The sequence below is a fragment of the Dreissena polymorpha genome, chromosome 16, assembly GCF_020536995.1.
Source record: "Dreissena polymorpha isolate Duluth1 chromosome 16, UMN_Dpol_1.0, whole genome shotgun sequence".
Taxonomy (NCBI): domain Eukaryota; kingdom Metazoa; phylum Mollusca; class Bivalvia; order Myida; family Dreissenidae; genus Dreissena; species Dreissena polymorpha.
The window spans coordinates 30,011,327-30,035,728 of NC_068370.1; the positions used below are offsets into that span (position 1 = coordinate 30,011,327).

Below are 24,402 nucleotides of genomic sequence, written 5' to 3' on the forward strand. Positions count from 1 at the left end.
ACATTTACGCAATTGGTGACGCACATTTAATTTGGTGTTGTTTAAAATTTGGGCTGCGTAATAGACCAATATAAAACAACTGACCAGCCAATTAAGCAACACAAGATTTGGGACAAATCCATTGAAAGGTTATAATACATTCATTCAAAAACTAAACGGACGTCTCTGTTTTCGTTCGTTTTATGACTTACTGCGACATTAACATTCGGCGACACTTTCCGCATGAACTAAATAACTAAATTGTTTCTACGAAGACTTCATTTAAACGAAAAATACCGAAAAGTGGAAAGTGTAGTCCCTGATTGGATGAGATGACACATTACGCACATGCCTCAAACCCAGTTTTCACTGAATGCGACACGTATATGTTAATGCAGTATACAAAACATATATGGCGCCTGAAAACTCCCAAATCGAGTGAAATGTACATCGTTAAACTTGAAAAAATTGAATGATTACTACGCTACGTACTGTGCCAGGGGAATGCAACCTCTCTCCACGATGGAGGATAGGGGCCCGCGTCTGTGGGGCACGGCCGCAGCGACAACAAGCAGAGAACTTATGATCACAGCGCGCAGGAAAATCATTGTATCCATATGTATGTACCGGCACGAACTTTGCGCTCAGTTGAATGACATTTGCAACAGAGATAAGGCGCAGTTCCTTGCGAAAGATAGTGCGAATGTTGAATTAATTGCACTTCACAGAATCATTATATGTACTTGTCCGCGAGAGAAATTTCATGTGCACATATAAATTTTCAAAATTAACCAAAATAAAAGTGTATATTTAGATCGAAAAAATCTTGTATTTACAATACTATTGACTGAGACCCCCCGCCTTCGCGTAAGTTTTCAGTTCGTTTACGATGCGAGGCTAGAAACCACAAACTATGAAGTGCAATTAGTTGTTTCTTTATTGTTTACGCTAATATTTTGTTTTATTGAATACACACCTTGTCATGTTAATGTTTTTTTTCGGAAATGCCATGCATCATACACTCAAACATGGGTGCCTTAAACCGAACTAACACATTGCTATCAATGTCATCGCAAATGCTTTTAATCCCCGTCTCCCAGAACTAGTCTCAAATACTGTTTTTCCATGCACTGGTTTATATAACCAGTATTAAATAAAACAACAGCACCACATAACGGTGCCAATGACCCTGACCTAGTGACCCATAAATGGGTGTGGCGATTAAAACTCGTCAAGGTTCAGTACATATGAATTTCATGGTTGTATGGTGGAAGCACTTTCATTTTAACCCAATGTTCAAAAGTTAACAAAACGTTTAAGGTTTTAGCACGAACGAGGCGACCGACGAGCTGGCTATGACAATACCTCGGATTTTCTCCGAAACAGCCGAGCTAAAAAACCTAGTTTACAATTACGAGCAAAACGCCTAACTCAATTGCTTTTATTTCTGGGATAGCCTAACAAAACATACCTAAAACACCTTTTCCTCGAATATTATAATAATGCATGCATTCGGAACTTATTTTCAGTTTATATTCTGACATAGCATAACTACCGGTACTTGTTTTTATACAACCAATCTATTAAAAGTTCTTTATGTAAAGAGATAATTTGATCCGCGTCATGCGAAAATTGGTTTATACCATATTTTGCCAGCGTAGCTCCAGTCCAGGATGCACATCCGCTCTGGTCAGAAGCTACCGAACACGCTGATGAGACCGCGAAACATTGCGCGACTTTAAGCGGACAGGGTTGCTACTGACCAAACTGCGCGGACGCCCAGGTTGGTCTGAAACTACGCTGATGGCATATGGCATAAGACCCATTTTCTTGCTTATAACCGAACTGACAACATGAAACCTAATATTGCTATAAATGTCATTGCGACCGACCTTCTAGTCTGTGTGATACATAATCATGTTTATCCGAATGTCCTTTGTCTTTTTCATTTTGGCCGTTTGAAACGAAGTTATATCGGTTCGTATCATTTACTACATGATTTGTTGCCCAGGTTACAATTTCTTGGACGCAGCATCTATCGTTAGGGAATTGTGTTACGAATAAAAATAAACAAGTAGATGTCAATTGAAGTAATTTTTTATTATGCATGAAGAAAAACTAGTCAAAGCGATCCGATGCCGACCAACCCGTGTGATGTTTTTATTTAGATCAAACAACAATTGTTATGTTTACATTTATATTTTTAGACAAAAAAAGTAAAACAAGATAGCACATTCCACCACATCCACCGGACGTTTGGAAGAATTAAGGGGCGCCTCCTTCACACGGTCGATCATTCGTCCCGTTCATGAGCGTCCATCTGACCAAGGTCGGGGCATCGCATACACAGCAATTGGCAGGTTGCGTGTGTATTGCCCCGGCCTTGCCAGCTGGACTGACCTCAATCCAGTCCGAACGGCGACCGTATGGAATAGGCTCCCCACCGACCTAACAGCGTTTGGATGCATTGGAATATGTTACCTATTTTATTGAATGTACAAACTGAATAGAATTAAAAAAATTTTTTTTTAATCATGTTTTAAAAGGTAATGTGTTGTTTTTTTTTGCTTTAAAACGAAGGTGACCGAGTAATTGGTATAATAATAAAGACAGCGGTGTTGGTCGGCACGGATCCGTCATCTAGTTCACAATGTTCAGGCTTTGGACGTGGGTTGGGCTCTGTGTTCCCCTTGATACGGCCCGGCTGCGTGCGGAGAGGCATCTGCAAGACAGAGCACATGACAAGTGTAATTAACGTGAAATTAAACATTCTCTTTCTTATTGATTCAACTGTGTAAGCGTTTGCTGCAGCACGTTATTAGCATATAAATATCATACTTATGATCAACAGAATAAATCTCAAAATATATTTACTTGATTGTATGCAGTCGCAGAAAAAGATCCAAATGAATCAATAAAATAAAGCAGTGTACAAACGGCATACCTTTCGTGCAGTTTCTTCAGGTTTTTCCTCCGCTGCTCTGGAGGAACCACTTCCCGTACTGCGCGCTTTGTGGCCGTATTCCGGGCGCGCCTCTCTGCCCTCTTCCGGGCCTCAATTGATGCCAACCTCAAACGCATTTCCTCCTCGAGGAGCTGAAGTATATTATGGCAATTAATACTATTTCTTACTTTTTATCATCATCATTTTCAACATAAAAAATGTTCTTCATCATTTTCAGTATCAGCAATTATCATTTTTATCTTATTATTATTATTATTAGTATTATTATTATTATTATTATTATTCATTATCATTGAAACCATTCAACATCATCACCATCATCATGTTCATCATCCAACAGCATACGCAGCACTGAAATCTGATGCATATTAGTTACTCACGGGAATGCGGTCTTTTAATGTTGGCAGGAGTGGCTTTTCTCAATCTCCACTCGCACCTCAAACGCGCAGCCATCTTTGGTCAGTCTGATGTTGACTTCGGGAGCGGCGGGAGGTTCTGAAAGTTAACCGGAAGTTAAACTTTAATTATTAAAAGACCATATCAAGATAATATTGAACACTATGATTTCCATGGGAATATTGTTATCACTTATTAATCTTATGCATACCGTACGGCGCGACTTTATTACTACGCCTTCGAAACCAGCCTCTGGTTTTATTTCTTTTTTTCGTGCTTTCATCTTTTTCCTTTATGTTATTTTTCTTTCTTTTAAGAAATGCAAAACACCCCATCTTGTCGTTGCACAAATGAACTGCCTCTTGCTTTAAGTGTCAAGGAAACGACGTCACGATTGTATTACGCAATAACGTCACAATTGTTCGTTTTATGACGTTAAAGTTAATATCATTATGTTCAACATTTGCAGACTTCAAGTTACAGGCGGGACCAGCGTCCCCAAACTAAATGTCTATCGTATATATGTCACTGAGCCTGTATAAAGGTTCAGTATACTCATTATTTTGGTGTGCAATGTTGTACTCTCTAAAAAACTGAACACCATGTATTTGAAGACACAATTGTCTGTAAGGACATTTGCCATATTTTAGAATATTTCTTTGTGTATGTGGTAGGGAATACATGGCTGTTTACTAGAAATTCACAATTGTTTGCTTGAAGCTTGGAGACTACATGAGACTTTGTCAAGTAGTGAGAAGCCGGTTAATGGATAGTCGTAAAACAGTCATTGTTGATTCGTGTCTTGGTCTGTTTTTTACGTATCCTATGGCCTTTTTTTTATTTGTTTTAATCAATTTGCTTAGATTGTTCTTTATAAAAGGTATAGTTATGAGTACTCTATACGCAAAAGTTTGACTTTATTTTTGTTTAATTTATAGCTTTTACATTGATCTTGTTAAGGGCATATTTTAGTATATTGTGACCTAAAGCAGTAACGGCTTTTCCCGGACGATATGGATAACAAACCCTTCATTTAATACACACAGATGCGGTAACGTATGTGATAACAAGTTACTACACTAAACATCCAATTACGCTGCAATTCCAATGCTTAACAATCACCTCTCGACTTTGGTAATAAATAAAATGTGCGATTTATAATCGAGAGTTCATAGCCAACATGTTAAACAACTAAACCATCGCTTTCGATTTTCTCTACTCTACGACTAGAAGGCAAGCCATATTAATCGGATTATGAATCTTCAGGAAATGCTAAAGATTTAACTACGAATTCCTAAATTCAGATTGATTTGGCGATTTGTTGAACAGGAGAACTTATATTCAGTAAGATTTACGAAATAAAACAAATGTTTGGGCCTCACAAGAGTAGTAAAGTACGGCGGTCTATGGCAAGCGGTTCGACGCATAATCCCAAGAAACTAGGTTTTCATGAGAACCTAGGTTCTCCCGCTTGAAGATTGTACATGGCTTCCAGAACCCAAGTTTTAATTCGATATCTTAGGTTTTCACCGAACCCAAGTTATCATGAAATGTGCATCAAACGGCGATAGCCTAGGATCTCATTTGAAAACCAAGGTCTGATAAGAGCCTAGGTTCTCAAATAAAAACCTAGGTTCTCATGAAAAACCTATTTTTTGGGGATTATGCGTCGAACCTCTTGCTATAACCGTGGTTTCTTTTGGGAACCATAGTTATCATGAGAACTAGGTTCCCAGAGTTACAAAGTGAACAAGAGGCGGTCACCGACGGCTTATGCCTGTTGTATAATCCCAAGAAACCAGGTTTTTCAAGAGAACCTAGGTTCTCATTTGAAAACCTAGTTTACGCTCGAGAACCTAGGTTCTCATGAGAAGCCTAACAAAACATACCTAAAACACTTTCTTTTTTTCTCGAATATTATAATAATGTATGCATTCGGAACTTATTTTAGTTTATATTCTGACAAAGCATAACTACCGGTACTTGTTTTTATACAACCAATCTATTAAAAGTACTTTATGTAAAGAGATAATTTGATCCGCGTCATGCGAAAATTGGTTTTATACCATCTTTTGCCAGCGTAGCTCCAGTCCAGGATGCACATCCGCTCTGATCAGAAGCTACCGAACACGCTGATGAGACCGCGAAACATTGCGCGACTTTAAAGCGGACAGGGTTGCTACTGACCAAACTGCGCGGGACGCCCAGGTTGGTCTGAAACTACGCTGATGGCATATGGCATAAGACCATTTTCTTGCTTATAACCGAACTGACAACATGAAACCTAATATTTCTATAAATGTCATTGCCACCGGCCCTTCTAGTCTGTGATACATAATCATGTTTATCCGAATGTCCTATTGTCTTTTTCAGTTTGGGCCGTTTTGAAACGAAATTATATCGGTTCGTATCATTTACTACATGATTTGTTGCCCAGGTTACAATTCTTAGACGCAGCATCTATCGTCAGGGAATTGTGTTATGAATAAAAAATAAACAAGTAGATGTCAAGTTGAAGTAATTTTTTATTATTCATGAAGAAAAACTAGTCAAAGCGATCCGATGCCGACCAACACCGTGTGATGTTTTTATTTAGATCAAACAACAATTGTTTATATTTACAGTTATATTTTTAGACAAAGAGTAAAACAAGATAGCACATTCCACCACATCCACCGGACGTTTGGAAGAATTAAAGGGGCGCCTCCTTCACACGGTCGATCATTTGTCCCGTTAATGAGCGTCCATCTGACCAAGGTCGGGGCATCGCATACACAGCAATTGGCAGGTTGCGTGTGTATTGCTCCGGCCTTGCCAGCTGGACTGACCTCAATCCAGTCCGAACGGCGACCGTATGGAATAGGCTCCCCACCGACCTAACGGCGTTTGGATGCATTGGAATATGTTACCTATTTTATTGAATGTACAAACTGAATAAATTAAAAAATATTTAATTTTTTTTTAATCATGTTTTAAAAGGTAATGTGTTGTTGTTTTTTTGCTTTAAAACGAAGGTCACCGAGTAATTGGTATAATAATAAAGACAGCGGTATTGGTCGGCACGGAGCCGTCATCTAGTTCACAATGTTCAGGCTTTGGACGTGGGTTGGGCTCTGTATTCCCCTTGATACGGCCCGGCTGCGTGCGGAGAGGCATCTGCAAGACAGAGCACATGGCAAGTGTAATTAAAGTGAAATTAAGCATTCTCTTTCTTATTGATTCAACTGTTTAACGTTTGCTGCAGCACGTTATTAGCATATAAATATCGTACTTATGATCAGACAGAATACATCTAAAATATATTTTTCTTGATTGTATGCAGTCGCAGAAAAAGCTCCAAATGAATCAATAAAATAAAGCAGTGTACAAACGGCATACCTTTCGTGCAGTTTCTTCAGGTTTTTCCTCCGCTGCTCTGGAGGAACCACTTCCCGTACTGCGCGCTTTGTGGCCGTATTCCGGGCGCGCCTCTCTGCCCTCTTCCGGGCCTCAATTGATGCCAACCTCAAACGCATTTCCTCCTCGAGGAGCTGAAGTATATTATGGCAATTAATACTATTTCTTACTTTTTATCATCATCATCTTCATCATTTTCAACATAAAAAAAGTTCTTTATCATTATCAGTATCAGCATTATCATTATCATCATCATCTTATTATTATTAGTATAAGTATAAGTATTATTATCATTATTCATTATCATTTAAAACCATCCAACATCATCACCATCATCATGTTCATCATCCAACATCATACGCAGCACTGAAATCTGATGCATATTAGTTACTCACGGGAATGCGGTCTTTTAATGTTGGCAGGAGTGGCTTTTTCTCAATCTCCACTCGCACCTCAAACGCGCAGCCATCTTTGGTCAGTCTGATGTTGACTTCGGGAGCGGCGGGAGGTTCTGAAAGTTAACCGGAAGTTAAACTTTAATTATTAAAAGACCATATCAAGATAATACTTGAACACTATGATTTCCATGGCAATATTGTTATCACTTATTAATCGTATGCATACCGTACGGCGCAACTTTATTACTACGCCTTCGAAACCAGCCTCTGGTTTTATTTCTTTTTTTCGTGGTTTCATCTTTTTCCTTTATGTTATTTTTCTTTCTTTTAAGAAATGCAAAACACCCCATCTTGTCGTTGCACAAATGAACTGCCTCTTTGCTTTAAGTGTCAAGGAAACGACGTCACGATTGTATTACGCAATAACGTCACAATTGTTCGTTTTATGACGTTGTATAGAGAATAATAGGTTGGTGACGTGGATGGAGAATGGTTATCTGGCAAGTCGGAGGAAGTTCGGCTCACTCGATAAGATCCTCCGACGAGCCAGATAACCATTGTCCATCCACGTCACCAACCTATTATTCTGTTTATCCTGTCACATTCGTTGAAATGTTTCTAAAATATATAGTTTTCGAGTATTTTGTGTTAATATATTTAATATGGGAAAAAAGACGCGTGAACAAACACATTGTTACGTCACGTCATGCAAAACGCTTGGGCTAGCTTCCATCTTGTTAAACCACACAGAAATCGAGTCAATCGTTATTAATTCAATACACAAAGACAAAATTATGCTGTTAAAATAACAATGTTTAAACAAACAGTGCTTTACATGTATTTTGTTGTTGTTTTGTAATTGAAAACAGGTATATTTTATTATTAGAAAATAGTACAGGCGTGCGCATGCGGGGAGAGCAACTGACGGATATTCGAGGTCACGTGGTCATCTAGCCTAATATCTTTTGGGATATTAGGTTACCTGGTTATCGGGCTGATTTAAAGGCATGTGATAGGATAAAAGTTAATATCATTATGTTCAACATTTGCAGACTTACAGTTACAGGCGGGACCGGCGTCCCCAAACTAAATGGCTATCGTATATATGTCACTGAGCCTGTATAAAGGTTCAGTATACTCATTATTTTTGGTGTGCAATTCTGTACTCTCTAAAAAACTGAACACCATGTATTTGAAGACACAATTGTCTGTAAGGACATTTGCCATATTTTAGAATATTTCTTTGTGTATGTGGTAGGGAATACATGGCTGTTTACTAGAAATTCACAATTGTTTGCTTGAAGCTTGGAGACTACATGAGACTTTGACAAGTGGTGAGAAGCCGATAAATGGATTGTCGTAAAACAGTCACAGTTCATTCGTGTCTTGGTCTTTTTTTTTACATATCCCATGGCCTATCTTTTTTTATTTGTTTTAATCAATTTGGCTTGGAATGCTCTTTATAAAAGGTATAGTCATGAGGGACTCTATACCCCAAAGTTTAACAAACCCTTCATTAAATACACACAGATGCGGTAACGTATGTGATAACCAGTTACTACACTAAACACCCAATTACGCTGCAATTCCAATGCGAAAAAGAAATGGGCTATCATTTAAAAATACTAAATCAAAATATGTTGTAATAAACAAGATTAATATCAAAACTACATATACGATTATTTTCATTGGTGTGCAGTGTTTTTGGTTCATTTTAATTTACTTTTTATGCAAGAAAATGCCAGTTTCTTATTCGATTTGAATATGGAATAAGAAAACAATTCCGTATTTTTCAATATTAAAACCGAATTAATAAGAACTGTGGTATCATTAAATAAAACAAAGTAGAAATGTACTGCAAAACATATTTTTTATTAAAAACCTATATTTATATTGAATTTCATTTATGTATCGGTCTTTGTTGTTAATTTCAAAATAATTTGAAAATACCGAGAAAATGCCAGACATTATTTGATATGAATAAGGAATCAGTTCCCTTTTTCATATTCAACCCGAATTAGGCAGTGTTTTCATTAAATAAAACAAAGTAGAAATGTTTTGCAATAAATATTTTTAATATCCAAGCTATATACATAAAAAAATAGTTGATATGTTGTTCAATGAGGTTCACTTTAATTTATTTTGTAAGTAACAGAATTTCAGTTCCTTATTCGACGGGAATAAGTAAAAAGGCAGCGGCGATAAAGGACCTGGGGTAATATTAAGTAAAAGTACGTCGAAATGTATTGCAATAAAAAGCTTTTATAATCAACCTACATATCCAATGATTTCGTCTTAAAATATGTCTAAAGGTACTAGATTACATTTTAATGCCACATGAATGTAAAATAAATATACAGATTTTAGGTTTGGTTGATGTACGAAGTAGGAAATGCAAGTTCGGTAAAAAGAACAAATCCTTTTCAAAAAACAAAAAAACAATAACAATTATCGTAATGCATAAAGTAAGAGTATTCTTTTTATTGCATTTTGATCAACTTAGGAATTGTGTCTATTATTCTTCCTCAAAAGCCTGTATCAAATGTTTTGGATAAGGAATAAGGAACTGTTTCTTATTCTTACTTCGAATAAGAAATAAGAAACTAGGAAAAAGGAACCAAATTACTCTCCATCAATTAACGAGCTGGTCTTTGAAGAGACAGTTTGCAAACGTTGGTGTTTCGATTATATATTTTAGTTCCTTAAATCGTCCTGCAAAATGTTATCAACAATTGCAAAATATTCATTATAAATCGACACATTTCAATGGATGTCGCGTTTCAAACTATACACATGTGCAATGGATGTATACATGTGTATTCGACAGAGGGAACTAATGTACAATAAGACGGACTAGAAGAACAAAATATCCACACAACCATTGTGCATACATTGGTATTGGGATGTTTTCATTCGTTCCACCTTGCGTCTGTATGGAAGATCGTATGTAATGCTCTTTGCATCCTCCGCGCAGAGATTTGACTGGAACCAGCATAATTGGATCAAATCCCTGCCTTCATAACCAACCACGTGATGATAACCTAGCTACGTGGTACAATAATTTTGCCGTTATTTTTCTTTAATTTAAAGTTTAAATTCTTCGTGTCTTTGTTACACTGTTTTACTGCATTAAACAATTCTAACTCTAATGAAAAGGCTTAATAGATAAAACAGTTTTACTCTCAACTTTCGACATCAATGCAGTTTGTGCGTGCACATTTTATTTTCAGCGCCAGTATCAGGGTCAGATCGCGGCCAGTGAAATCATCGTTATATAATATAGACGCTATCGCTAGAACTAGGTGAAGCGTTTGGGTTTATCTGGAAGACTTGTGGTCAGCAGCAATAAATCACTTTCTCGAGTTAACCTTCTCAAAGGTTCAATCTCAGCATGTTATCTCATTAACAGCTACAGACCATTATTGTATTGCTAATAAGGACTGAAGTCTATCTGACTCAAGAATCTGGCATATACCCTGGACTGTGGAATTTTCTTTAGACCAGAAATATGTTAAATGAAAATATTCAGCGATATAATTATGGTTGTCAATACTAGATTCTTAATGTGTTTTCGACAATACCATGAAAAATAATAATTTTGATTAATTAAACAAGAATTATTCCACCATATTGACTAATTTATTAAGCATGAGCGCGATGATTCTCGATACTGTTAATAATTGACAAACCACTAAAACAGGTTTGTTCGAATAACGCGCGTATGAATATTTAAAATATGTAGGGATACTTCGCGTGTGGCCGGTTGACTTAATGTTTTAATTTCACTTTCATTCTTTTTTTGGTTTTCTGTTTTGTATCTATAGGTTTATGACCAGCAATATGTAATAATGTAAAATAAGCCGCGAAAACTCCGCGTAACATCCCGTACTGCGTTTGATACAGCTAAGAACTGCACAGAAAAAGACATTCGCTATCTTTGATTTCCTTCATTGAACACTTTACCTTCCACCAAATCCAACGCTGTATATCATTTTTCGGCGTAAACTGTATTAAGCCAGCTTTTTACCCTGACTTGACCTTTGTAAGTGTCCAATAATATTCAAATAAAATTTCCCGCGGCTAGGTACGAATGAATACACTTCATTTATTCCATTGGCTGATTTGAGTATAACACCAGAACATTGGAAACATATCCGCGTCTTTGTAACACTGTTTTACTGCATGAAACAATTTTATCTCTAATGAAAAGGCTCAATAGATAGAACAGTTTTACAATCAATTTTCGACATAAATACAGTTTGTGCGTTCACCTTTTATTTTCAGAGAATTACCAGCGCAAAAGCGTTTATACTAAAGGCTATTTTCTCATATTTAGTACTTACTTGCATTGCATTTCAACCCGCGAGGTTTCGGGTCAATTCGCGGCCAGTGTGTGAAAGTCAGAGTTTATATACAGTTCATCACCGGAGTTCGCAGAAGGGGTTGCGATCTTTTCATTGAAGGAAAAATTGGAATCCATGCTATTTTTGTCTGATGGAGTAAATAGTTCGTTTAGTCGCTTTGTCGATATATCAATATTTTAGGCACAGCTGTTGCCTTGGTCGTGTACAGTTGGCGTAAACAAGCCGTCGTTTCAGCAGCAGAATTGTTACCTAACTTTAATGCATTGCATTCCAATCCGCAAGGTATCAAGGTCAGTTTGCGGTCAGTTGCAGAAATCTTTATATAAACGCCGTCTCGTAAACTTTGTGCACTTGAAGTATGTTTTGATCAGAAAGATACTAAATAAAGATATTCGGCGATATTATTGTGGTATGTCAATCATCGATTTTTAATATGTTTTCAACATTTGCATGATAAGGACCAATTTTGATAAAATTAATTAGAAATATTTATCCATTTAGACCAGTTTATTAAGCACGAGCACAATAATTCACTATACTATAATTATGCAATTAAATAAGATTCGAGTATTGCCGGCTGACCTATATGCACTCGTTTATTTTCATGTTTCTTGTGTTTTTCTATTCTGTAAATATAGATATCTGAGTAATAATATCACATAAATCAAAATAAGCCACGAAATCTGGCGCAACACCCCGTAATTGATTTGCTTGTGATGTAGCTAAGAACTGCGCAGAAAAAAGGCATCCGCTACTTTTTGACGATGCTGGAACAGCAGCGTCCAAGGTTTGATAACCAGTTAACAAATTCTTCACAATGGCGACCTATGTAAAAGACCGAGCCAGTCCGATTGAGATAACTCGATTTTCAGTTACTTCCCTTGGCATTCGCCCCTGCGTAGGAGATTGCTCGTTGATTTTCATTGATAACATTCTCCTAGCAGAGTTGTCGTTCGTGTTGATAAAGGTAAATATTAATATAACAGCATATCCTGGGGAAACAGATTCAATAAGTGTATCAGAACGTTAATTTCAAATTAGTTATTTTACATCCATTTTATTTTTATGGACCAATGAAACAACTATATATTTTCTCTATTTTGTTTGATATTTGTTCTCGATTTAGTAAATAAATTGCGAATAAAAACATGTAAAATTAACTTTTTACGTGATCAAAAAACTAAAGAATGCGAACGATTTCGAACCTGCAAATTGTAAACGCTGCACTGCTGTGATATATATATATATATAGATAAAACAACATTTTTAGCGTAATTGTCCGTCCCGTTAGCGCAGTGGTAAGGACGTTCGCTTTATCGCCTGTACGACACCGGTTCGATTCCCGCTCCCGGCGCAATGTTATATTTTGTATGTTTTGTGGTCACCATTCCTGACAGTTGTTGTTTTCCGGAAAATCTCATCCCCCCCCCCGCAGCATTTGACCATATAAAATATTAAAAAGTATTTCAGTACAAAACAAAATTGCAGCTATCATTCAAAATTCGTCCCAACTGTCGTCAATCTAATCTTATTAGGTAGGAGTGCTGGACACACTTCGGGTCCCAACATTATGCAGCCTCAGCGCGGAGGTAACTCATTACCTTGGAAAAACACAAATACACACACTGGGTGCAGCCTAGGCGCGTATAGACTCAAACAAGGCAACAAACTCAAGATCGGGCACAATCATTTAAAATTTACATATTGAATACGATATTTGATATTTCGTTCGATTGTTAGATTTCAGCATATACATGTATAAGGTCATTTCGATATTAGTTAACTTATCCATATGTTCGTGGGCGAACTCGGATAGTCAAGTGCTCATACGATTGAGCTCACATGGTCCGGCTATGTGCTCATACCTACTTTCGAGAATCATCATGAATGTATTGCCATACTTAATGAACAAGAATGTGACCCGCCTCCCAGTTTCGCTCAATGGGTCAAGTTACCCACGGGTATTACTTCCCCGTACCCCTAAACTTTTTTTTGTACCGAAAATGTTTCGTACGCAAATTGTTTTCGTACCACATTTTTTGTTCGTACCCAAAATTTTCGTACCCAATTTTTTTTATCGTACCCAAATGTTCGTATCAACATACACAAGTGTGGTGATATAGATAAACTTAAATTGATGTTTTATATCCATCCTCTTCAAAAGCATCGTCACACCAGTACTGCCAGTACTTTGATTATCTCATAGAGATAACTTTTGATCGTTCATAAACATCGACCACAATCAACGCCGTATATTTCTTGTTAAAGATATTTCTTGTTACAATTATTGAATGCGACCAGAAAACCTATATTGATTCGTCTTGCTAATTTCTGTATTGACATTGAAACTTAGAGCCAAAAATATAAAGATATTTTTTTCCTCAGAGTTGAAATTTTGTATATGATATCTAACAGCATGTTTTTTCTCAATCAATTAGCTACAGATTTTGAACATCTACCTAACTTTATTTCAATGAAATAATAAAGAGCCTTCACTTACATATAACATTCTAACAAAAACCAGATATTAGTAAAATGCATAAACATAAGTGTTGTTATTTTGACGCACGTGTATTAATTATTGCTTGATTGTTATTTTGACGATAAGCTATATATGCTTCAGTCGTAAATAAACTGTTCTGTTCCAATAATGTGACATATCTTTTGTCGAAATTTATACACACAGGAGTGCAACTCTAACCAGAAGTATGCAAATGTCTTGTGAGAAAAATCGCCTTACACAAAGGGTGGCAATCACGTGACAATCAAAATAAACTCAAGATGTCAACGTCCGTGTGCCGAACAAGATTTTTTTGCCGTTTTATACCCTTATTACTTTTGTTTAGTTTTAAATGCCGCTCACTTTCGAGCCATATAAGTGAAAAAGTGATTAGCGTTTATTTTGTATTAATATTCGCTTTTTAACTTTACTCGCTGCAAATTTTATTAGCGGGAGCTGTAATTGTGTGATCCCGCTCATTCTATACATAGATGGTGACGTCACTGGTGATGCAATGGATCCCGCTTTGAAATTTCGGAGCGAGTAAAGCCCAGATATGGAGCGAATATTGATACGAAGTAAACGCTAATGAATCATTTTCTTACTTCTATGAATGGAAAGTGAACGGCATTTAACAAATTAATAAAATTAATAGACGTATTTAACGGCGAAAAATACATGTCTCGTCACGGACGTCGCCATCGTGACTATCACATGATTACTCATTCTGTTACATAGCTTTTTTACTTTTTTTGTTGATAGATCTACTTTAGACTTAGGATACAAAGAATGAAATCTTAGCAGGTGACAACGATGTTTTATTTTCCTTAAGGTTCATGTAGAGGCTTCTTTTTGAAAAATGTGGGACGCCTAGCATTGAACTCAAATTTGACTAAAGGAAGAGTGCCACATTGAAAATTTTTCCTTCAAACAGCTACCAATTTTGTACATCAACGTATCATACCATCAACAAAATCAATCAAAATACAAAGCGATTTTAACACTAAAATATACATTATTTTCAAAAATCTGAATCATGTTTATTCCACGTATTTCGGCGGAAAATTATATAACTAGTGAATAATATCGACATTGACGAGGGCAAGTTACGCTTAAATAGTAAAAAAAGTTTACATATTTAGAAATATCAAAACTCGAACACATGTCATTTCATCACCATGGGGGCAGCCATTTGTAAATTCATAATATTACATAAAATAGAAAGAAACATGCTAAAAACTCACTCATCGCCTAATTGACATTCCAAACGGTTGACGATGACAAATGCATTGGATTGTAATCTTTCCGTTGATGTTTGCAAACTGCACGATCAGACCTCATAAACACTCAAAAGAATAACTATGTAAGAAGCATTTCACCAATGTTTACAATTGTTGTCGAATCACCATACTTATATTATTGCGCATAAAATAGTACGCTTACAGACTGACAGAAAGATCGATACGTAACTCCGTTCAATTCATCACGGTATACTATTCTATTGATAATATATAATAATACATCGCTTAACAATCTAAAAGTAGAAATAATTCTTTTAAACGGATTTTTTTAATAACGAAAGTGAAAACAACGGAAGTTGGATGGATATTCTGTGAGATGCACTTCGGCTCCAGAAAAACAATACAAATAAACTAAAAAAGACGTGTGGGGGACAATTTTCAGCTGGAAAATATTTGAAATAGGGTAAGTGATGATATCTCTACGTGGTTATTTCTGTTATTTAGTGCGATCTCTTGCTGATTAATGTTAATAGTTGTTTTACTAGTTGCCACCCAACTGTCAAAATAAATATGTGTTTTCTCAGGTATGTGTATACATATACCCGGTTTTCTCACAACTGCACGTGGTTTCGACCGATTTGTTTTGCACGTTTTTCTACGGAGCACAGCGAGGGCCACGCTTTCAAAATGGGTAGAAGGAATCGAAATATAAAATCAATCGGTTTGCCAATTTCTTTATATTCCTTTACAATTTTATATGTCGCCTGCAATCTATTTCAATTTGAGATGGTTTAAAATTTGCAATTTGGTTGAGAGGTAAATAACAAAATTGTTAAGCCTTTGAAATAGAATTGTGACTCTTATTATCCACCATACCAGGATTTTTAAAAAGTAGTTACGTTTTAGTTATTTTTAGAACTTTGTTTAGGAAATTTATCCAAAAAAGGCAGTTGAATAAAAACTCATTTGTTGTTTTATGACAATAATTTTCTGTGAAATGTTGCTAACTTGACCTTGTATATGTATATAGCTTTGTATTTATTCAACTTAAGGTAGTGCATATCATTCCTAACTTGAGATTGAGATTTTGTAAATTAGTGTAAAAATATATTGGTTTTAAACCAAAATATGAATAAAGCACACAAATATTGAATGTCAAAAATGTGTTTATGTTATTCTATTCGTCTTTAGCTTTAAAATGATTTATAGTTTGACCATATTGTACCACATTGAATGAAGAAAAACCAAAGCGAAGTTTTAATGAATTTTATCCCCCCCCCCCCCCCCATGAACCTTAAGCGGGAAAAACGAAAGTTCTTTCAATGGATACTTTTAGTCGGCGTTTAGAACAAAAGCGACTCGCATGTGGAGTTAAATGTTTAACGCATACATCATTGCGTGTTTGGTATCTAAAATCCGGTACATTTTTTCCGGTTCATTGTTCAAGCGATACTCGTTGAGTGTCGGCTTGAAAAAAACACTAAGGAAGTTTTACGGTATTTATGATATTGTTACCAAAGTTAGTAACTTCTGCTTTTCAAGTAATGTTCGAATTGGTATAAGAGTCCCTTAAAATGGCTCAGCATTTTTTACATCTTTTTCAGAGGAGGGATAATGTTACTAGGGTAATTGATATGTTTCTGGTACTCTGGTGTTGTGTTACTGTTTGCCAGTAAAGCAAAGTGTTAAAAATAAAGCGCGGCCGTCCTCATTTTAAAATAAGTGTTGGTTGTCAGCATTCAAGATAAACGCAGCTCTTCACACTTGCAGTATTTTATTTCATTAGGCGAGAGTTTAAAAACAACAACAACATTAACAAAATTGTTTTAATTGTAAGAAATTGCTGTTCGTTTCAAACATGATTTGATTAGGATATATACATGCTCAAGTTAGAACGGGGCTATGGAACGAACAAAATAAACAAAATGCAACGGTACATAAATCTTCAGATAGTAAAAAAACTGACAAAATGAATATGGAAAAATGGGAATTACAACACGTTCATGTCAAATTATTTTTTAGATAAACATAAGGATATGGATGAAGCACACTTCACAAACGGAGCACGCTTCCGATTAATTTTAAAAGATACCACACTCAACCGTACCTGTATCCCTATAACTGACAGCATAACCTTATTACCGCATAAACTATAATACCTCGGCTTTTCATGCTTCGTTATACATATTTTCGTATATAATCTTATATCACACGCTATGTGCCTTATTTCAGTAGTTGTAAAGGGTCCAATACAATTATAATGAATCTTTTATTATTTTTTATTGCCATTAAGCATCTTCAAGAACTCCTATGTACCGTTGGATTACTGTCGTCGACAAGGTAATTACGAAATAATGAAATCGGAATCTGCGTTATTTATTATATTTTAACTGTACACAAAAGTAAACCGGTAGCAATAGTGCACAAAACGCATGAAAATATGGCATAATTTGTCTGAGATAATATTCACTACTTTTACTATTAAATCGCTGTCGCGCTTCTGCAATACATTTGTATGTGAGTAATTAGCTCCATGTTTAAAGGGAACAAATCAAAACATTCTTGAACATTACAATATATATATATTTAAAGCGCAAAATTAGCATTTGATTTCAAAAGCGTTTAATACACATTGCTAAATATTGTTATAAATGTGTGCACGAGCTTTCGTATGAAGCGTTAAATCACAAACATAAAGTAGTAAACATATTTGAGTTATAAGTCACATTACAAAATTTTGGTAATATACATATCATATCAACATTTCAATGTTCAACGTTAACCAATTCTGCATCTGAGTCAATGTATCTGATAATATCGACCTTAAGTTTCCTCAGAAGAATCTCTTTCTGGACTGAGTGATCCGCGTGTTCAATCGCTATTTCCAGTATCTTTGGCAAAGCACCGATGACCAATACGAACACAACATGCATCACTTCAGATATACCTTTGATAACTGTGTGCGGCTTCTGCCTGAGGACACTAGCAGTGAATAAAATTAAAATAACTATAAGTCCAAGTTTTAAGATTCCTTGCGCAATTTTGACATGAATTGGACGATGGACATCGACAAGCTTCATAAACAAAGCCTTAGAAACTCCAACGGCGTGATTCTTATAATGCAACCAAGTTGCCTTGCGTTTGGTGGAACAACGTATGGCATTTCGTTGTTGCGTGGTCAGTTCTATAGTCATGTCGTTGCATTGTAGTTTCTTGACATTGTTGAACCGGTTATCGGAAACCATTATTGTATCGCCAACCATTTGAACCCCAAACGGGTCATTGTCCAGTTCTTTGCATGCATCTACTATATCAGCCAAAATCTCAGCATAGTCTTTCCCAAATCCGGCGATCATTTTAAAAACATAGTAGATCAACACTATACCGAAGAATAAATATCCGAACGAAAAAGACGGGTAAACCAATACAGCGAGGAAACTGAAAATTAAAACTTCTGACAGGAACACGAAGGAATCGATAAAAATTGAGCATACGCTGAAAACAAAATATGCGAAAACAATCCCAATTAAAAAACTGAATATTAATTTTAATAATGTAAAATGTCCAACTTTGGAAAGCACTTTTTGTGTACGGAACATCTCAACAAGTGTTTTTGTGTAACCTCGCATAACGATGTACATCCAGTTGATTACCGGAAAACCGTAAAACACAACGGAAAGTGTTATTTCTACAATTGCAAACACAATGAAACATGGCACAACGATAAAGAGCAAAAATCCGACCCTCTTCTTGCAGAAAAGATTATATATAGCTTTCAGTCTGTTCATCTGAAGCTTTACAACATAACTCCAATATGATGGATTAGTAAGCATCGATATTGACCCAGAGCTAAAAGCATAAGCTTTCATGTACCCAACTTTGTTACTGATGAGGGTATGGGAATATTTGTCAATAGTTACAACATTAAAACATAGAAGCGACTTGTCCCAAGTATGGTTTTCTTGGGGTACACCTTTTTCTATTATCTGATTGCAATCTGATGGCAAAATAATAAAGAAAAGGCTCGAAATATAATATGACAACAGAAGTATGAATGGACCTCCAAGGGCCGGAAGAAACACCTCTCTACTTTTCTGAAATCCCCCTAACATAGATATATACCCAATAGGACAGTTATGCTTCAAAAGAGCCGTTACCTCTTTGTCGAGATATTTATGATACAAGAAGAGGCGAATGTATATCAAGGAAGGAAGTAAACAAACAAATACAATCCGCCTGAATCTCGATACTAAAACGGGGTGAGTTTTCCACAAACCGAACATTCCGCCAACTAAACTTGTGAATGAAATTGGCACCGAACCGTCGAGATAGACGTACTCCTCCTGCGCTGGTGATCCAATAAGATCGAGTTCATCACCATCTAAATGTCCGTCTTGATGACCCATTGGCGTCGATATTGCTATCAAGGCACCACTTGCCTTCATAAAAGCCATTGGAAAGTAAATGAATGCAAGCACACCTAGCATATATGGAAAAACCGAACTTTCTAGATTCTGAACGTATTCTTTCCCATCGCACTTAACGAAATTGTCGCTCGCATTAATCAAGTTGTGCTCAGTGTGGCAGCAGACATATTTTGTAATCTGAATTGGATATCCCGTATAAACTCGCAGTTGGTAAGCTCTGGTGTGAGCAATACCCGGTATATCCGCCCTATAGCACCAATATGAATAGTCCACAAATTTATCGTTTCTGTTTGGCTCAATGTATGTGTGCGTGAAGTGTTTTAGAGCTTCAGCAATGCTCTTTGTTGATTCTGGTTCACCTATTGTTAAACTACAGTCATTGTCGTCTTCAACCTCCAGAACCAGAAAATGATTCGCCGGCAAAGTCTTCGCTTCCAACAATCCAAGTGAGAGGACTGGGTAATCCAGAGGCCATTTTAAGTATGTGAATAATCCTTCCAAGCTGTTGAACGTCCAAACCCAGTAAAACGGCAATATGACATCCGATGTGTAGTTGACATTTTTGTTGTTGAAAAATAGTTGTAGCCGTGCAAAGTTAGGCTGGAATGCGGCGAATGACTTGGCAAGAAACAACGCGCTGGTCTTGTTTAAAGTTACCCTGCAAGTGTTTGTTACGTTACTGTCAAGTTCCAACCCAATGGTGAAACAATAACATGTTACTAACAGTAGCATTAACACTGCTTGCCAATATTGCATTTTTGTCTCCGTCTTATTTAGCCGGTTCCTTAATTGTATATTTTCTGTCACTGCGAACATACGCGTCCTCTACGTTGAAACGATATCAGCTAAAGAGATAGGGAAGAAAGCACACCGTCTCATAGAGGCATTTGATATGATTGTACGGAAGGTCTACAAGTCATCAGTTTGTAACTTTTATTGCATGGCTTCCAATAACTGTGTTAAATATGTATCAATATCATGTTCATTCACATTCAATCATAATTAAAGTGCTATTTAAGTATGGACAAACATATTAACAGAAATGATACATTTCAAGCCATGTATCGGTAAAATAATACTATTAATGGTTTACTGATCAAAATTAATCGTAGTAAATTGTAGATCACGTTTTGTCATTTGTATTCAAATTATGATGTAATTGTGACTGCTTTTAAGCGCATTATGTGAAATATAAATTTGTTATTCGTGGCAAGTGACTATAATCGGTTTCGCACAGAATGTATGATTTATGTACCTATCAGGCTTCCGTAGTTATGTGTTCATGTTTAAAAAACACAATGGATTAGGCAAACGAATTCATTTCACACCGACAAAGAGGAAGTTTTAAACATTTATGAACATGGGTTTTAAGTTAGCATTAAATTTCCTTTTCGACGAAACGAATACCACACCATTCATAAAAGCACTGGCGACTGAAGAATTGAAGAAAATAAACATGCTTTTATAAAGCCAGATATCATTTATAACTTTAGTCTAAGCTATCAAAACATGTTTAAATACGCGTAAAGTTTCAATGACGACTGTAAACAAAAAAAAGGGAAAGTAATTGGCCAAAAGATACACCGTTTGAATATATAGCTTTATGTCCCAAAAAGGTGAACGTTTTAACCCATTTATGCCTAGCGTCTAGAAAAAAGGCCTTGGCAAACAGGATAGACCCAGATTAGACGCCGCATGATGCGGTGTCTCATCAGGGTCTGCGCTGTTTGCTTAAAGGAATTTCTGTAAGAAATGTTTATAAATATAGAAATAAGTATACTAGAAATCCCTATTTTTGGAAATAAATTGATCCAATTTAGAAGGATGGGAGAGTCCACTATGCATAAATGGGTTAATATTAAGATTAAGCGATAAACCAGATATTTAAATGTGCAGTTTAAAGGGGGATAATTGAGGTTTAAGCTTTGTTTATCCCATGAAGAAGACATTGTTGGGTTGAATGCTGTCGGACGTCGGGGGACTGGCGCGACAAAAACACTTATGTGGAGCCGAGCAGACAAGAAAGAGAGGCGCGCCATGATCCAGGTAAAAATCAGGTAGGCAAAAGAAAAGACAAGCTAGAGCGGTAGAAATGGGAACACATGGAGCATGGACAACACGGAATACAATTGGCAGGAAACTGATCTGGGACGACATCTGGAAGCACGACTAAATCAGACTTTTCTTCTTCCTTAGACCAGTCCATGACCTCACACCATCACCCGCAAACCTCTGCCGTTGGGGACTCATACCAGATCCTAAATGTCAACTTTGTGACCGTCCCGGCACTCTAGAACATGTTCTTTCTTGCTGCCCTAAAGCTCTGTCACAAGGAAGGTACAGATGGCACCACGACAATGTCATCAAAGAGGTGGCTGACTGGCTGGAACAAGAAAGGAAAAAAGAACGCAGTAGCACACCGTTACAACAGATGATCAACTTCGTGAAGCCGGGTGAAACTGCACAGAAACAGCTGACACAGAAAACCTCAATCCTCAACGGCGCAACCGGATGGAGCATGAAAGTTTATCTTGACAACAAGCTGGTCTTCCCAAGTATCGTGCGGACAAACCTCAGGTCCGACATCGTGCTGTGGTCCGAGGCAAGGTAACGACTCATCGTGATCGAGTTAACAGTACCTTGGGAAATCAGATGCAAGGAGGCCTACGAGAGAAAAAGGCTGCGTACACAGAGCTGCTGGAAGCTTGCAACCAAAGAGGCTGGCGTACTTAGTTGTTCCCAATAGAAGTAGGCGCTATAGCGTTGTGTGCACAATCCGTGTGGCGACTGTTGTCAGCTGTCGGGTCTACTGGCATGAATAGACGGAAGACTATCCAGAAATTTAGCCATGCTGTAGAGCGGTCGTCCAGCTGGTTGTGGCTGAGGCGAGATGATGCAGCTTGGAAGAAGTAGAGCTATCGACATCCACACCGAAGCTACGGTGGGCCCACCCTCCCGAGATGTCCAGGGTTCAGAGGCGAAACATTGACGGCGGAGGGATTCCATGCTGATGATGCGTGTCGATCAGCAATACATAACCACCATAGAACCTGAGTCTACAGGGGATTCATGGGTGGGTGTGATATTGTATTCAACTTATGACAGCATTTGAAGTTTGAAGTATTCAGTTCTTCCACAATATAAAAAATAAATATTTAAATGATAAATTTCCTACCACCATTAGGTCCATCTGCATAATAATAATTATAATAGATTAAACATGTTTTGTTTGCAATTATGTATGTCTTCAGAATGTGTTGTATGAACTTAACGATGATCTTCAAGCGTAGGTATGACCAACGCCCAATAACATGATTTATAATTGCAAACAGCATGGCTCTGATTTAAATTTTATTTTACGGGTAATTAAACTACAATATGTTAACAATAACTTGAAAATAAAACTTACAATCAAAAAATTTATTACAAAAAATGTAAAATATATTTTTGCTCATAATACTTTGGTGAATTTGTTAAATATTGTGTATATTCCAGTAATCATCTATGGTAATTATGGTTGTTTATATGCAACTTTATTTATTTGTATAATGTTAATATTATGAAGTTTTATTAATTAAATAACCAAACCCTGTTGAACTGAATGAAGTTAATGAAAATACCTATAACCCAATGGAACACTTGACTTTTGATCATACTGATAAATCCTTTCCAAACAATGCAGCAATTCTATTTGGAAAACACGTGTTGCGAATATTTTCGTCCGGCTTTTGTTTCTAGTGGTAAAATGTCAGTATTAATTTCCTCATCCAAACCGCCATGATTAATAAACTTAGCTTGTAACCGGCATTTATATGAGCATGAAACTACTGTAGCAAGTTTCAGTGTGATTTTTTTGCAATAAAAAATGTGGAGAGCAGAGGCGTATCCAGAATTTTTTCTAAGGGGGGGGGGGGCTCAACTGGGGAGAGTGCGGGAGGGGTGTCCCCTTCCTTCATTGATTGTTTTTTAAACAGTACCTTCAAATGATGCAATTTCATGCTATCTAATCAGCATTTTGCTTGAAAAAAATGCATGTAAAACAAGAACTTGAGTTTAGACATCAAGTGTGACAGACCCACAGACAGACAGACACACAGGGGTAAATCAAATGTCTCTCAAGCCAGTATTTTGTTTTAATAACATTACTACGCTTAAAATAATTATAGACACGACTAAAATAAGAAAAAACAAACAGTTTAATTGCATTAAAAATCTTACTTTAACAGAAATAGTCCAAATTTATGCCTTTTCCATGCATTTTTTCGGTACTCTTCATTAAACTTGCGCATAAATTGCAGACCACTGCGCTAGTGTAAACACATAATTTAAAGTATTTGATTTATTTTAAAGAAAATTCGTTTACTTTTTCACGATTCCCAGAAATTGTTGCATGGAACAATCGGTGCGCGCACATCGCGAAAATATGAGACATGCCGATATCCACATGTTCAGTGGATATCCCCTGTCCCGATTTGATGATAATTTTATCAAGTCTTTTAATAGTAATATATATGCCGAAATTGTATTGGAACAAATTGCGAACGTTGTAGTTTTTCTTTCAGTTCTTGAGCACTTTTTCATGTCAATGTTGCTCAAAAGAAGATCGACCGTTAAAACAGAAACTTGTTAAATGGTAAATAAAAGTTATAAAAAAGTAAAATTAATCTTTCGGTTTCTCTAAATTTGTTCAGTGAATCGAATTTTCGAAGTTTTGTTGACCTCATGTCTATTGCAAT

General features: G+C 36.5%; 2 protein-coding genes across 4 annotated transcripts; both read right to left on the minus strand.

Annotated features, from left to right (window-relative positions):
* Positions 1 to 2,247: 2,247 nt before the first annotated feature.
* Positions 2,248 to 7,528, minus strand: LOC127861450 (uncharacterized). 2 transcript variants are annotated; one of them, XR_008040222.1, is made up of 5 exons: positions 7,361 to 7,528; positions 7,132 to 7,247; positions 6,719 to 6,870; positions 6,169 to 6,496; positions 2,248 to 2,379 (listed from the first exon to the last, which is right to left on the minus strand). XR_008040222.1 is itself a non-coding variant. In XM_052399954.1 (4 exons), exons 1-4 carry the CDS (start codon positions 7,482 to 7,484, stop codon positions 6,415 to 6,417), a joined length of 474 nt encoding a protein of 157 aa, XP_052255914.1. In that variant the 5' UTR covers positions 7,485 to 7,528; the 3' UTR covers positions 6,003 to 6,414. The 2 variants fall into 2 exon arrangements, 1 of the variants encoding a protein (XP_052255914.1); XM_052399954.1 differs by lacking the exon at positions 2,248 to 2,379 and having other exon boundaries at positions 6,003 to 6,496.
* LOC127861452 (uncharacterized) lies at positions 2,363 to 23,433 on the minus strand. Of its 2 annotated transcripts, none has more exons than XM_052399957.1 (4): positions 23,287 to 23,433; positions 3,381 to 3,439; positions 2,924 to 3,075; positions 2,363 to 2,701 (listed from the first exon to the last, which is right to left on the minus strand). In XM_052399957.1, exons 1-4 carry the CDS (start codon positions 23,318 to 23,320, stop codon positions 2,620 to 2,622), a joined length of 327 nt encoding a protein of 108 aa, XP_052255917.1. In that variant the 5' UTR covers positions 23,321 to 23,433; the 3' UTR covers positions 2,363 to 2,619. The 2 variants fall into 2 exon arrangements, with proteins under 2 accessions (XP_052255917.1, XP_052255916.1); XM_052399956.1 differs by lacking the exon at positions 23,287 to 23,433 and adding an exon at positions 3,552 to 3,727.
* Positions 23,434 to 24,402: the final 969 nt, after the last annotated feature.

Bases quoted from the DNA above. Each gene is read 5' to 3' on its own strand.
- LOC127861452 (XM_052399956.1), bottom strand. From the start codon at position 3,675: ATGGGGTGTTTTGCATTTCTTAAAAGAAAGAAAAATAACATAAAGGAA. The intron at 3,076-3,380 runs GTGCGAGTGGAG...AATATACTTCAG, and splicing joins AAGATGGCTGCGCGTTTGAG to CTCCTCGAGGAGGAAATGCG. The intron at 2,702-2,923 runs GTATGCCGTTTG...TCTGTCTTGCAG, and splicing joins CTGAAGAAACTGCACGAAAG to ATGCCTCTCCGCACGCAGCC.
- LOC127861450 (XM_052399954.1), bottom strand. From the start codon at position 7,484: ATGGGGTGTTTTGCATTTCTTAAAAGAAAGAAAAATAACATAAAGGAA. The intron at 6,871-7,131 runs GTGAGTAACTAA...AATATACTTCAG, and splicing joins CATTAAAAGACCGCATTCCC to CTCCTCGAGGAGGAAATGCG. The intron at 6,497-6,718 runs GTATGCCGTTTG...TCTGTCTTGCAG, and splicing joins CTGAAGAAACTGCACGAAAG to ATGCCTCTCCGCACGCAGCC.